The sequence below is a fragment of the Protopterus annectens genome, chromosome 2.part2, assembly GCF_019279795.1.
Source record: "Protopterus annectens isolate FY-2018-M chromosome 2.part2, PAN1.0, whole genome shotgun sequence".
In the NCBI taxonomy this organism is placed as follows: Eukaryota; Metazoa; Chordata; order Ceratodontiformes; family Protopteridae; genus Protopterus; species Protopterus annectens.
The window spans coordinates 926,204,546-926,216,966 of record NC_056730.1 but is presented as its reverse complement, the minus strand read 5'-3'; the positions used below and the strand labels follow the sequence as shown (position 1 = coordinate 926,216,966).

The 12,421-nt window shown below is 41.1% G+C and overlaps 1 protein-coding gene across 2 annotated transcripts in view; it reads left to right on the top strand.

The window, feature by feature from the left end:
• The window catches only part of ACOT12 (acyl-CoA thioesterase 12), a 772,547-nt gene that overhangs the window by 290,980 nt on the left and 469,146 nt on the right, over positions 1-12,421 (top strand). For both annotated transcript variants that reach the window (XM_044064240.1, XM_044064239.1), the window contains exon 5: positions 12,346-12,421. This exon is cut by the window's right edge and continues 60 nt beyond it. In XM_044064240.1, the coding sequence (XP_043920175.1) occupies positions 12,346-12,421 (76 nt within the window). The remainder of the gene's footprint in view (positions 1-12,345) is intronic.

Sequence of the window (12,421 nt, the reverse complement as noted above, 5' to 3'; positions counted from 1 at the left end):
GGCAAGACCCCCTGCACCCCCCCTACTTAAATATTCTAACTCCAAGGTCTCACTATACAGACAAACACACAAAAACACCACCACACACCTAAATTCCCCTTACACACACACATCCCAGTCACAACACACACTTGCATACACACTAAAGCTCCTAACCAACACAACCAAACATAGATACTTACCTAACCTGACATCTCCGTACTTCGCGATTTTGAATTTCGCGCTTCTGGTCTTCTCATCTTTCACGTATCTGGTCTCGGGATTCCGGTCTTCGGTATTGTAAAGTATTCGGGATTTAATAGTGATCCCATATACATATATATATATATATATATATATATATATATATATAGACAGATATATGTGTATGTGTGTATAAATCAACAGATCCTTGTAGTGCTGTGCAATAGCTTTCCAGCTTTAGGGTGTAGGAGGACTTCTACCCATAAAGAAAAACATCAAACCATAGGGAAAACTGGTACTTGTGAGCAATGAAGTTGCTGACTGAGAAATCCTAGGACTCAGACAAAAAGGAACCACAGAATGCAGACAATCATTTGAGACCTCAGAGTAATCAGTCACTCTCAGTCACTCCTAACTTGTTTAGAAATCAGTACTTCTTTACTGAAAATAAAATATATTAAATAGATCAGTGCTTTTGCCCCTTTACTTGGCTTCATCACATCTCAATCCAGTTCACATGACATGCAATATTTATATACTTTAACATATAGTTTTTTGTCAGTTCACTTATACATGCATCTCTTATGCTGGATAGCTCTAGAGATTATTGAAGCTGTATCAGCTTCTGGTTAGTTCCTGTTCTAGATTTCGCTAGTGTTTTTTAAAAGTTCCTCCATTCTTGTATGTAAAAGGAATCATACTGGGGAATAAAGGTGTTTTTAATCAACACAAAAGAAAGCAGCAGGGAAATGTCTCTGGTTACAAATTTTCAGGTAAATATTAGCACAGATAGATTTTGTACTTGGCAGCAGAGGCCCGGAGAAGAATGGTATATATATATGTGAAGTCCTTAGTCAAAATGCTCACGTACACACTGCCTCTTACTTACACAAAAGCCAGAAGGCTGGAATTTCCAAAATACATTAAAATAAAATACAATTACCCCACTTAATATAGTACTCATTTAATTCAACACTACCTTCAGATAAGGCTTTACAGTCCATGTAACTACTTTACTGGCAGCCTGTACAGCCAGGGATTGTTGAAAAGGTAGATAGCTGCAAATGCTGCCAGGCCATCCTTTCAGATTCATTAACCAAGAAGAAAATCTTCTTCTGATTTTTGTCTCAGGCCACATCCATAATAACCCCGAATTGGCTGTCTAACTTCACAAATTTTGGATTGTTGGGTAATCCCCCCCCCCACTTGCAAGTGTTCCTACTTTTGTAGATATCAATGAGCTCTGCAAATCCCCAGTTAAAGCTGTTGCAAGCCCAGCTATTCATTGGTTGTTACCTGAACACTGTGACCTGCTGAGGCATTCTCCACTTGGACAGAATTTCCTTCCTTCAGTTAGCTGTATGGACTCTGTTATCTCTTCTAGTGGCTTCTGTTGCCATATGCCTTAATGTGTTGGGACTAATGCCATCCTCCATGCATCTACTTTTGTTTGCAAATGTTAAAGGGTAAACTGGTTGCGAGTTTCAAATGCTGTGTCCCATTCTACTTGCATTTCTTAGGTGTGATGTTGCAACTTTGTTGTTGGCTGTGCATAGAGGCTTCTATTCCTTACCTTTCTACTGTCATGGTTACAACACTAATGCTTCTGTCATGTGGAGTGGGTGCATTGTTTAAGATGAACAGTCCAAGGGATGCAGTCATCAAGAGACCTCTTTGTACATTACTGTTTTGGGCATGGAAGCAGTCTTCATACGGTTGCATATTCATTTGGACTTTTTCCCTCAGGGTGCATTTGCCATCCAGTTGGACGATATGCTGGTGATATGGTACATACACAAATGGGAGAAGTGATGAACCTGTTCATATTCCCCTGTATCTGGAAGCCATGAGGTTATGGCAATGGACTATGTCAATTCATTGCTTTCTTATAGCAGTGCAGCTCCCATGACAAGCCATCACTGTTGTGGACAGACTTTGACAGTATTTGCTGATGCCCCACAATTAGTCCCTCAGGTTTTTAATGGCAAGCATGATATTTCACCACTAGGGTGAGCCATATGTGACCTGTTTGTATCATCAACACATTCCTGGCTCAGCAGCTTCTTCTCCCTAATCCATCCTCAGGCACAGCATTTCTAGGATGCTGTAGTTTAGCAGGGGCCTGAGGTCTCCTTTATGCCTTTCCTCCATTCCCCCATCATGAGTTGTTTTACAGAAAGCTAAAACAAACAAGGCTAAGGTCATTCTCAAAGCCCCTTTGTAGCCTTGCAAGCATGATTCCCACTTTTGTGGCTTTTTTTTCTGAAGAAGACCATTCTCCTTAGACCTGTTATCAAGTCTATTAACTCATCTGTTTGGCAGTTCTCACCTGGACTTCATTCCCTCAAATTGACTGTATGGTGTTGCCAATTCCATTAATAGCTAGAGTCCCAGCATACACATCTAGGCTCATCCAGATCTTTATAGCAGATCCATCCCCCTCTTCTAGAATAACATATAAGAGTAAGGGGATGAAGTTTTCATTACAGGTAAAAAAGCAGGGGATGACCTTTCTCATTTCCAGTGCCTAAATTTCTTCAGTTCCTACAGAATATCTTTCAAAAAGGTTCTAGTAATACAACTACTAAGCTTCATTCAGTGGCCATTTCTAACATTCATCAAGGTTTCCTCCTGTCTAACATCCATGAAAGTCTGTAAAGCATTCTTAAGTGGTATCTTCTTACTAAGACTTCTCCTTACAGAAACTGTACCTCCTGGGATCAAAATTTTGTATTGGGGAAGATAACTCTGTTGCTATTTAAATATGTGACTTGAGCATATTTCAGGTTTTTACCCTTGAAAACTTTCTTTTTTGTGACTATCACTTCCACCAGAAGCTTCTCTGAATTACAAACACTGTCATTAAAATCTCCCCATCTTGCTTTTTCATAATGACAGGCTATTGAAGTTCTAAATCTCAACTAATCTCTCAGTCTTCTGATTTATTTCCCCCGTTTTCTAATAAAGGAGAATACAGCCTGCATTTTTTGGTGTTCATAGGCAGCTTATGTTTTATTCAGACAGAAGAAAAGATGCCAGAAAGGACAACCAACTCTCTGTTTCCTTTGCTTCTTATAAAGTTAACCAAAACGTGTCTAAGGTCACTCTGTTTAGGTTGCTGTCAGAATAAATTGCCTTTTACATACATTATTTTTGACATTCAAAATACAGTAAGACTTTACCAGGCAACTGAAATCACATTTTATATGTGGTTTCTACTTCCATACTATTTGGGCTTCACTAAATGAAACTATAAGCTAGATGTGATCTTTAGATCCAGGCTGACCTTCAAAACAACTGTACTTTGTAGCATTCTGTTATGAATCCACCCAAGAGTAGTAGCTGTGAGCTTTGTCTTAAAGCTGAAGTGGATGGACTACATCATCAAGATATGAAAGTTACATACAAAAAGCATAGCTGGCTCAACCAGTACAGGTACCGTGAGTCAGCACCGTACCCACTCAACTCTTCAAAAGAAAGAGCAAATTAAAAAAAAGTATTTCATTGCAGTCAGCTCTATGACAGTTAGATCCATGTCCTGCCCAACACTTCCAATGAAGAGCAAAAAAAAAAAAAAAACTTTACTTAATAAACCAATTATTATATTGAAGAAAAGGAAAAGAAAAAAGAAACACATCACTGTAATAAGCCAGTCAGCCTTTCCCCATCCTTTTATATATTCATCTAGTAAGAGTCGGCATTTCATACCTGAGGCCTATATGGTGAAGGTGCTGCCAAATGTCTTACTAGAGGAGGTGAAGCAGGACAAACTCAACCTACAGAAGTGGAAGAAGTGTGGTACATTAAGTGACTGAAGGTCAGGAGTCTGAGCCTGTGAAAGCTTGGTAGCTGCCAAGATAACTGCTGTCTGCAGCTACCTGTCTTGAAGCTGAAGCTGATAGATGTGAATCATGAAGATCTAATGCTATGTTTAGTATGTGACTTTCATGTACGTATTATCTTACATTTTGAGGAAATCTTGTACGTTCACCTTCCTCATAAGCTTCACCTACTCTCCCAGGCCACAAGCTATTCAGTAATGAAAAGGTTGTTTCTCAGTTATTAATTATAGATGGGAAACATTCTCACCATTGTTTACAAGGAAACTGTGAAATGGATTAATTGCAGGAACTCAGAATCAGCCTGTTAGTGGTTTCATCAGCATTATTACATATTTTTGTTGCTCTTTGATTGAGTTAGTGGAGGCTAATAGAGAAATTTGAACTCTAGATAAAGTTAATTTTTCATTCACAGACAGACAGAGGTGGTATACATACAAAAATGGAAAGACTGGTAGATGGTTATATACATAAAAAGATGGCAGGCAAATTGTAATGGGAAGGGCTGGACTATGAACAGAGAATGAGAATAATAAATAAGGAAGGACACACACCTGGATGGAGATGGGGTGGTTCCGGGCAAAGTTTTCCAAACCCAGGCATCACTAACTGGGATGGTCAATGGTATGGGCTAGTAGCTCCTCCAGAGGCCCAATGGCCAGGGTATTCCTGTTGCATGATGCAACCAGTAGTACAAGAAGGCATTTCATGTTTCCTGTGCAGGCATTGTGCTGGTGATGCACCTTAGCAGTGATCAGCCTCTGCATCTCATGCTGGAAGCTACCTGTCCACCTTCAGGAGAGAAGCTTTCACCTCCTCATAGGAGCCTTCACCTCCCACAAAAGATAGACTTGGTTGCCACTGGCGATGCAGCACCAGATTCAGTGGTTGACAGGGACTGAGTTGGTCTGGACATCTGAATGTGCAAAAGGATGACAGAATGGAAAAAAAAAAAACATTAGACTTCAGCATGTGAATGACAGCAGTGCATATGTGAACTGGCCAATATACACCCTGCTGCTGCTACCCTCTGCAGGAGCCAAGTATGTTGTGTCACCAGAAAACAAAGTACATAATGTTAAGCATGCATATACAACAGTTAGGATTTTAGAAGGCAAATTAACTGAAAAATGCTAAAGCATCTGTTTGACTGTCCATCCTAAACTTTGGTTAAGTAAGAGAGGATGGTGTGGTGCCACTTTAAGTCTTTGATGTCAGTGACATCAAGTCAGCAGCTATGCCTTTATCCCTCTTTTCAGGGGAGACCCAAGGTGGTATTTATACTACTAGGAGAAAATTTGACCAGGCATTGGGGAACTTATAGGTTCATAGGTTGGTGCTAGGCTATCAGCCCTAGGGCCTATACAAGCCTAGCCATAACAATTTCCTGGCTATTTCTTCCCACACTATTTACTTCCCTGGATCCCTGTCTAGTAGGACGACTGACGTGATCCCTGGGGTGAATTTCCTTTCTCCCATCCAATCGTCAAGATTCCTTTTGAAGAGGGCCAAAGAGGCACTCTGCTTGACATGTATGGGCAATCTATTCCAGAGTCTGGGGAGTCTCTGGGTCAGGAACCTATCCCTCCAGCATGTTTTGTTTATTGTGATAACAAGGTTTAGATCCCTGTAGCATGTGGCTCTGAGGGATTGGGATTTCTTTAAGTGTAGCATGCCCAACAGCTCTAGGTTTGACATGACCTTGTATGTTAAGCACAGATCGCCTCTGAGTAGACGATATGCGACAGAGTATAGCTGGAGTTTTTTAAGGCGGTCAGTGTAGGGCATCTGCTTTAGGCCTGTGATTCTTTTAGTGAGGTATTTCTGTGGCCTTTCCAGTTATTGCAGATGTCTTGAGAGGTACATACCAAACGGGGCATTGTATTCTATAATGGGTCTAATGAGGGATGAGTACAGTGGGACAATGACCTCCTTTTTTCTGTATGAAAAGCCCTTAGTGATGAGGTGTGCCACATAGAAGGATTTCCTGACTGTTGTGGTGATGTGGTTATCAAAGGTAAGACCACTGTCCACCTGTGTCCCTAAGTCTCTTATCACACTTTTGGTGTTTAGTGTACTGCCACCTATATGGTAATTCACAGATACATGTTTTTTCCCAAAGGGGATAACTATACATTTCTTGGCATTGAGCTTGAGCCCATGGCTCTGGCACCAAACATCTGTTTCTGTAAGGCCCTTTTGTAGAGTATCCACATCATTTGGGGATTCAATAATGGCTCCCAGTTTGCAGTCATCTGTGAACTTTGTTAGCCAGAGTCACTTAGTGTTGGCCTGTACTTCAGAAAAGTAGATGCCAAACAAGAGCGGTCCCAGGACTAAACCCTGAGGTACTCCACTTGTCACTTGTCTGGAGCTGGATTTGGAGTCGGCTACTTTTACAGTGTGGGTTCTGTCAGTAAGCCAGTTAGCAACCCATTGGGTGACGTAGGGATTAATGCCCAGCTTAGTAAGTTTATCTATGATTCCAGAGTGGGGGATGGTGTCAAAGGCCTTGGCAAGGTCTAGATAGGTTGTGTGGACCACCTTACCCTTGTCCATGGCTCTGGAGACTGATTCAAAGAAGTCAATCAGGTTCAGGAGGCAAGAACGGCCCTTCACAAACCCAAACTGGGTGGGGTCCAGTGTTTGAAGGTTGCCAATGTCTTTGTTTAGAAGTTCCATGATAATACACTCCATGGCCTTGCAGATAAGGCTTGTCAGACTGATGGGATGGTAGTTTCTGGGATTCAAGGTGGATCCCCCCTTGTGGAGTGGGATAACTGTAGCTCTGCGCCACTTAGTGGGCATGAAACCTGAGGTGAGGCTATGATTAAATATGACACTTAGGTGAGGTGCCAGTTCATATTGTAGTTCATGTAGTACACAGCCCGGGATGTCATCTGGTCCCATGGATGCTGTGTTCTTAGCTTTGGAGAGTGCGTTTTTTACCTGTGTAGCCATTATTACCGGAATTTGGCAATCTTCCGGTATTGAGATGGGCCATTTAGGGGGTGAGAGGGGGGGTGAAGTTGGCACTGAATCGATCTGCCAGGATATTGGTAATATCCTTGGGATCAGTATATTTAATGCCATTCTGTTTTAGCTCAGAGCAGATCTGACCATTGCCATTTAGATTCTTGACATAGTTATAGAATGCCTTGTGGTTGTCTTTGGAATCTTTGGCAATTATATTTTTGTAACTAGCTTTGGAGGATTTTATGAGGGATCTCAGTTTCTTACTGAGGCTGGTAAGGGAGTTTTTTGCATCCTGGGATTTTCCTCTTTTCTGCAACAGTTTCTTCCTTTTCTTGTAAAGTTTGTTTATGGCAGGGGACCACCAGATTGGCTTCCTTTTTTTGGATGAGAGCATCTTGGTTCTATTTGGGATGGCATGATTCATGCATGAGTGGATGTGCTCGTACAGTGCCTTAGTGTAGGATTCAGCAGTTGAACTTTCAGTTCCCATCTGCATGGGTGTCATGAAGTTTGTCCCTTCTGACTTGAGTAGCATGAAGTTGGCTTTGGAGAAGTTTTTTATGGAGGTTTCCTTACTGGGGGGTGGGGGTGGGATGTAGATGTTAAGGGTGATTAGCTTATGGTTAGACCTAACTAACGAGAGGGTGACCATAGGTGTGGAGCATCAATTTCCCATGTTGGTAATGACCAGGTCTAGGATATTGGAGCCCCTGGTGGGACTATGGATTAGTTGATCCAGGGCACTGGAATTTATGAATTCCAAGAACCGCTGGGCAAAGGTGTTGATACATGAGTAGTTTTCCCAGTTAATGGCAGGGTAGTTAAAATCACCCAGTATTAGGTTGTTTGGTTCTATCTTAATATTTTCCAGTATGTTTAGAAAGGTGTAGTGAGAACCTTGGAGTATGGTGGGGGATCTATAGCAAGCTACAATTTGGATTGTAGTCTTACCTAGTGTTAGTTGCACCTGGAGAATTTCAGACGCATTGTGTTGGGCAACTAACCTGGGGGTGTGAATATCCTTGGTGAATATTGACACTCCTCCACCTTTAGTGTTTCGGTCCTGGTTTGGTGGCCAAAAAGTGTGGTAAGAGTTGTAGCCTGGTATTGCAGGGGTGCTCTCTGGAGCCTTGAACCAGGTCTCAGTTACTGCACAGATATCGATGTTCTCCATTTTTAGGAGTGCCTCGAGAGAGTGCATTTTGAGGTTTAGACTTCTAGCATTGAGTAGCATTACCTTCAGATTTTGCATGATTGTACCTGTTACGGTGGTGGTTTTGTCCTTTGAACTTTGCCTAAAAAAGGCACTATAGGGGTGGCAAGAGCCTTTGCCAGTATCCAGAATCCCAAGGGCGACAGGTGCAGACCATCTCGGCAAAGCATTGTGGTCTGTCAATCATGTCGTCCCAGGCAGACAGATACTGGATCCCCTTTGAATGACACCAGAAGATTAGCCAATTGTTGAAGTCAATCATTTTGTCCTTATATTGTGATATCATTCTGGGCAAAGGCAGGATGCTACTCAGGGCTAGGGTCATACCTGCCTGGGACACATGATCCGAGAACTCTTCCATGTCTCTTTTCATGTAGTCCAGGGAGGTACGTCTCAAGTCATTCACTCCAACATGGACAATGACAGAGTCATATTTGTAGTTGTTGTGGAGTGACTTGAGTGCATGCGTTATGTGGTGGATCCTGGCACCCGACAGGCAGCTGACTGTAATTTTCTCCTTCTTCAACCTGGTGAGAGGGACATCAGTGTGCCGGACTATAGAGTCACCTATGACTAAAGTGTTAGGTACATTGTCTTGCCTTAGGTGTTGTTGCTGGGTGGCACACTGGTGTTGTGAACTATGTGACACTTTGGTTGTGATTGGTGTTTGTTTGCGTTTCAGCTTCAGAGGTCCTTGTTGCTTGGGCAGGTTACAGTTAAGGGCCTCTACATATGTGGATTTAGTGTTGCTATATGTGGGTGTTGGTGGTGTGGGTTTAGAAGGGCTATGTGTTTCTTGAGGTGTAGTGTGGGTGTTAATCTTCTCCTCTTGACTGTCTAGCACAATCTTGGGTGGAGAGAGCTTTGCTTCCATTTTGGCTATGTAAGTGCATCTCTCACAAGTTGTAGTGTTGGGTGGTAGGAGGAGAGGGTTGTCTGTGTACATGAGGCAATTGCTGCATTGCCCCAGTATGCCCAGATTCACCAGGTGGACAGGAGAAATCACCGGAAGCTGACCCTTGGACATGCCTGGTTTGGTGCCTTTTTTTTTTTTGTAAAGTACAGGAGCTGTTTTCCCTTACCTTAGCAAGGTACTTTGCAATTATAGGCTGTTTAGTGCCTACTATTGATTTCTCCTTATTAACAAGGAGAGTTGAGTGATTGTATCAATTTAAGGCTTCCTAGTGCTTTCCAACAGGTATTAGAGAAAGTGCTAGTCACATGGATGAGTAAAGGTAAGATGAAAAAAAATGCACACTACATGTGCACTAGAGAAGTTAGATGTGAACGTAGGTAACTTAAGTTTTACCTGTTTAAAAAGTTAAGGTTTAGTGGAGAGTTACTATTTTTAAAACAGCAAGATGGATTGAAAGAGGTAGTCACTTTTGTATTCTGGTACTATGGAATACAGTAAGATGGCCAATAAATTTAAATAGTTGAAGGGGAGGGATTGCTTTACACTTTTTGATATGTGCCATGGGAGGATCTTTTACATCAATTTGAGCTACAATCAACTCAAACAGATGGGGCCTCGATTTAACATCTTATCTGAAAGATAGCAAATTCAGGAATGCAGGATCCCCCCATGCTGCACTGCAGTGTCAGCAACAGATCTACCTGGTGAGGGAATAGAATCCTCAGCCTTCCTCACCAAGGTGAATGTGCTACCTGTCGCACTATTGAGACTACAAACAACTACTTGTTTGTTCTCTCCTCTGTTCTCCTGTGGAACCAAATATGGTCCTCTGCATGTTGTAGCAGTATAGTGAGGAACTGGTTTTGGGTTTACTAGGCTGACACTTGAGATCTCCTAAACATGTTCACTGTAAAATGCTGCAAGGTCCCTGTAGCTGAGATGGCTAAGACTGCACATACCTTTGTTTTCACAGGAATGGGAATATCATGCATTTCCCTCGAGTGCTGTTCTGGGTGACACAGTTAGACTAGGTCTCCTTCAGTATCCCTGTTCACTCATAAATGGTCTGCAGTCTGCTGTTCTGTGAGTTGGTGGTATGCCAGGCACTACACATATCTCCTCCAGGGCTCCCTATTGAAATGTCAGCACTTGAAATGAGTGCTGAAAAGTCAGAAAAAAGGCCAAAAACACAGGAGAAGAGTGAATCTGGAAAATTACTCATCTCCTTAAAACTTTTTTCGGGGGAGGCCCCCTCTGCTCCCCCATGTGGGGACAAACACACCACACCCCCCAAGCTTATATATACAAACTTTGAGATTGCCATACATCTGAGAAAAGGGAATATTCTGAGAAATGACATCTCAGACTTAGTGTAAGTCCATTCTTTTGGCTATTCAGTCTCTGTATTTTGGGACTTGCTGTAGTGGGTCACAACATTTTAAATGTTTACCCTCTTCCACTGGTGCTGAGGGCTACAATCTGCAAACAGTTGACACTGGTTTTGATGCTGGTTTCCAACACATTCCTTTGCTACTGCTGGTGTTATTTCCAGCATCACTCCTATTGTAAATGCTATGTAACATCACTATTTTAGTCATTTCTGAATGGCACCTTCATTTTGGGTTCTTTATTTACATAATCCATTGTGCCTAATTTGCATGGAGGTCCTCATTTCCATTTTTATCATGTGCTCATTAGCAAGCAATGCATACTGAGTTATTTTGGCCACTATGCAGCAGTGATGTCAGGTGTCTTTGAATTGTCCACACCCTGCAATGATTGTTAACCACATTAACTTGCTGAATGCAGTACATTAACTATCTATGAATCCTAGCCCTGTTACAGAGCCACACTTGTGATTCAGCACTGCAAATGTGTTTTCCAAAATTATGATGAAAGGCTACTAAAGTCACTCAGTATGAATAAATTACACAAAGTATCAATTGTCTATGTATATGACTCATGGTCAGCCATTTTTGTTGTGCTTAGTTCCAAATACCTCTTGCAGTTAAGTACAATGTTTTCTGAATTTCATCTGAGAGATTTATCAGTAATTCTCAAAGATTTCTGTAAGTATCCAATAAGGCAAGGAGGCTCCAGTGCTTAAAAATGAAAATCCAAATAAAAAAGATATATGAAGTTACCTTAATCACTTTAGAATGCTCTAGTGTTTTATCCATATCACTAGTACTAGCACTACATTTTGCTTGGTGAAAAGAATGAGCCATTCATTTCATTCTTTAACCAGGTCGAAGTTCACCATTTCTGTAACATATAGCATACAATAATTTACCTTGCTTGAAAAACTTACTTCATAAATGTTGCATTTGAAAGGAAGAAGTGTAGCTGCTTCTGCTATCTATCAGATGAGCTAGTACAAGTTCCAACACTATGAACAATAAACTGCTGGCCTATCAAAAAAAAAAAAAAAAAAAAAAAAAAACAGTGAACTGTAATGCTTTCTGTTAAACATTTCAAAAGTGCACCCTCAATGTGAAGGACTGTACCCCTATGCCCCTGCTACATATGTATACTAACTCTGAGGTTGCTGTATCTTGAAAAAAGGGGAATACAAGACGGTACCATCCTCTATTAGCATGCATCTCCCTTATTCACACTTTCAGTTGCACAGTTCTGGGAATCACAATTATGGTCTTCATACTTTTAATGTGTGTGTGACCTTGCAGCATATAATTTACATTTGAGGGTTCAGCATGCCTTACATATGGAATAACAGATGTTGTTTGCTATTTAAGTGTGCATAACCTTTTTTGTATGGGATACAGATTCTGGTCTAAACCATTAATACAAAGAACCTAAAAGAAAGTATCTATGCAGTATGAGTTCAAACACAAAAATCATGTGCTGCTCATCTATCTGACAGCACTTTCTGATCTTACATATTTCTTGTTATACTATTACTGCCATAATTTATTCTCATTTCTAAAAACTTTTGCTTCTACAGCATCTTTAATAAACTATGGTAAGCTTAAACCTGTAAAACTAACAGAAAAATGCTCATAAGCCAACACAGAAGGCATATTTCATAGGGCTTACTATTTATATTAAATATAGCTGAAACTACTAATCTTTGTGTTTTGACAGTATTTCATTTAGATTGTGATGGCATTATATTTGTTTTCTAGATTCTTCAGTCTTGCATTCAAGAAAATATCCTAACTTGATTTAAGGTGAAATTGCATTTATTTTTACAAAAGGTGCACTTGAAGCCTATAAAGCTTTGGACAGTAAAAGACCAGATGGAATATGGACTAGCAGCAGAACGCAGAAGGA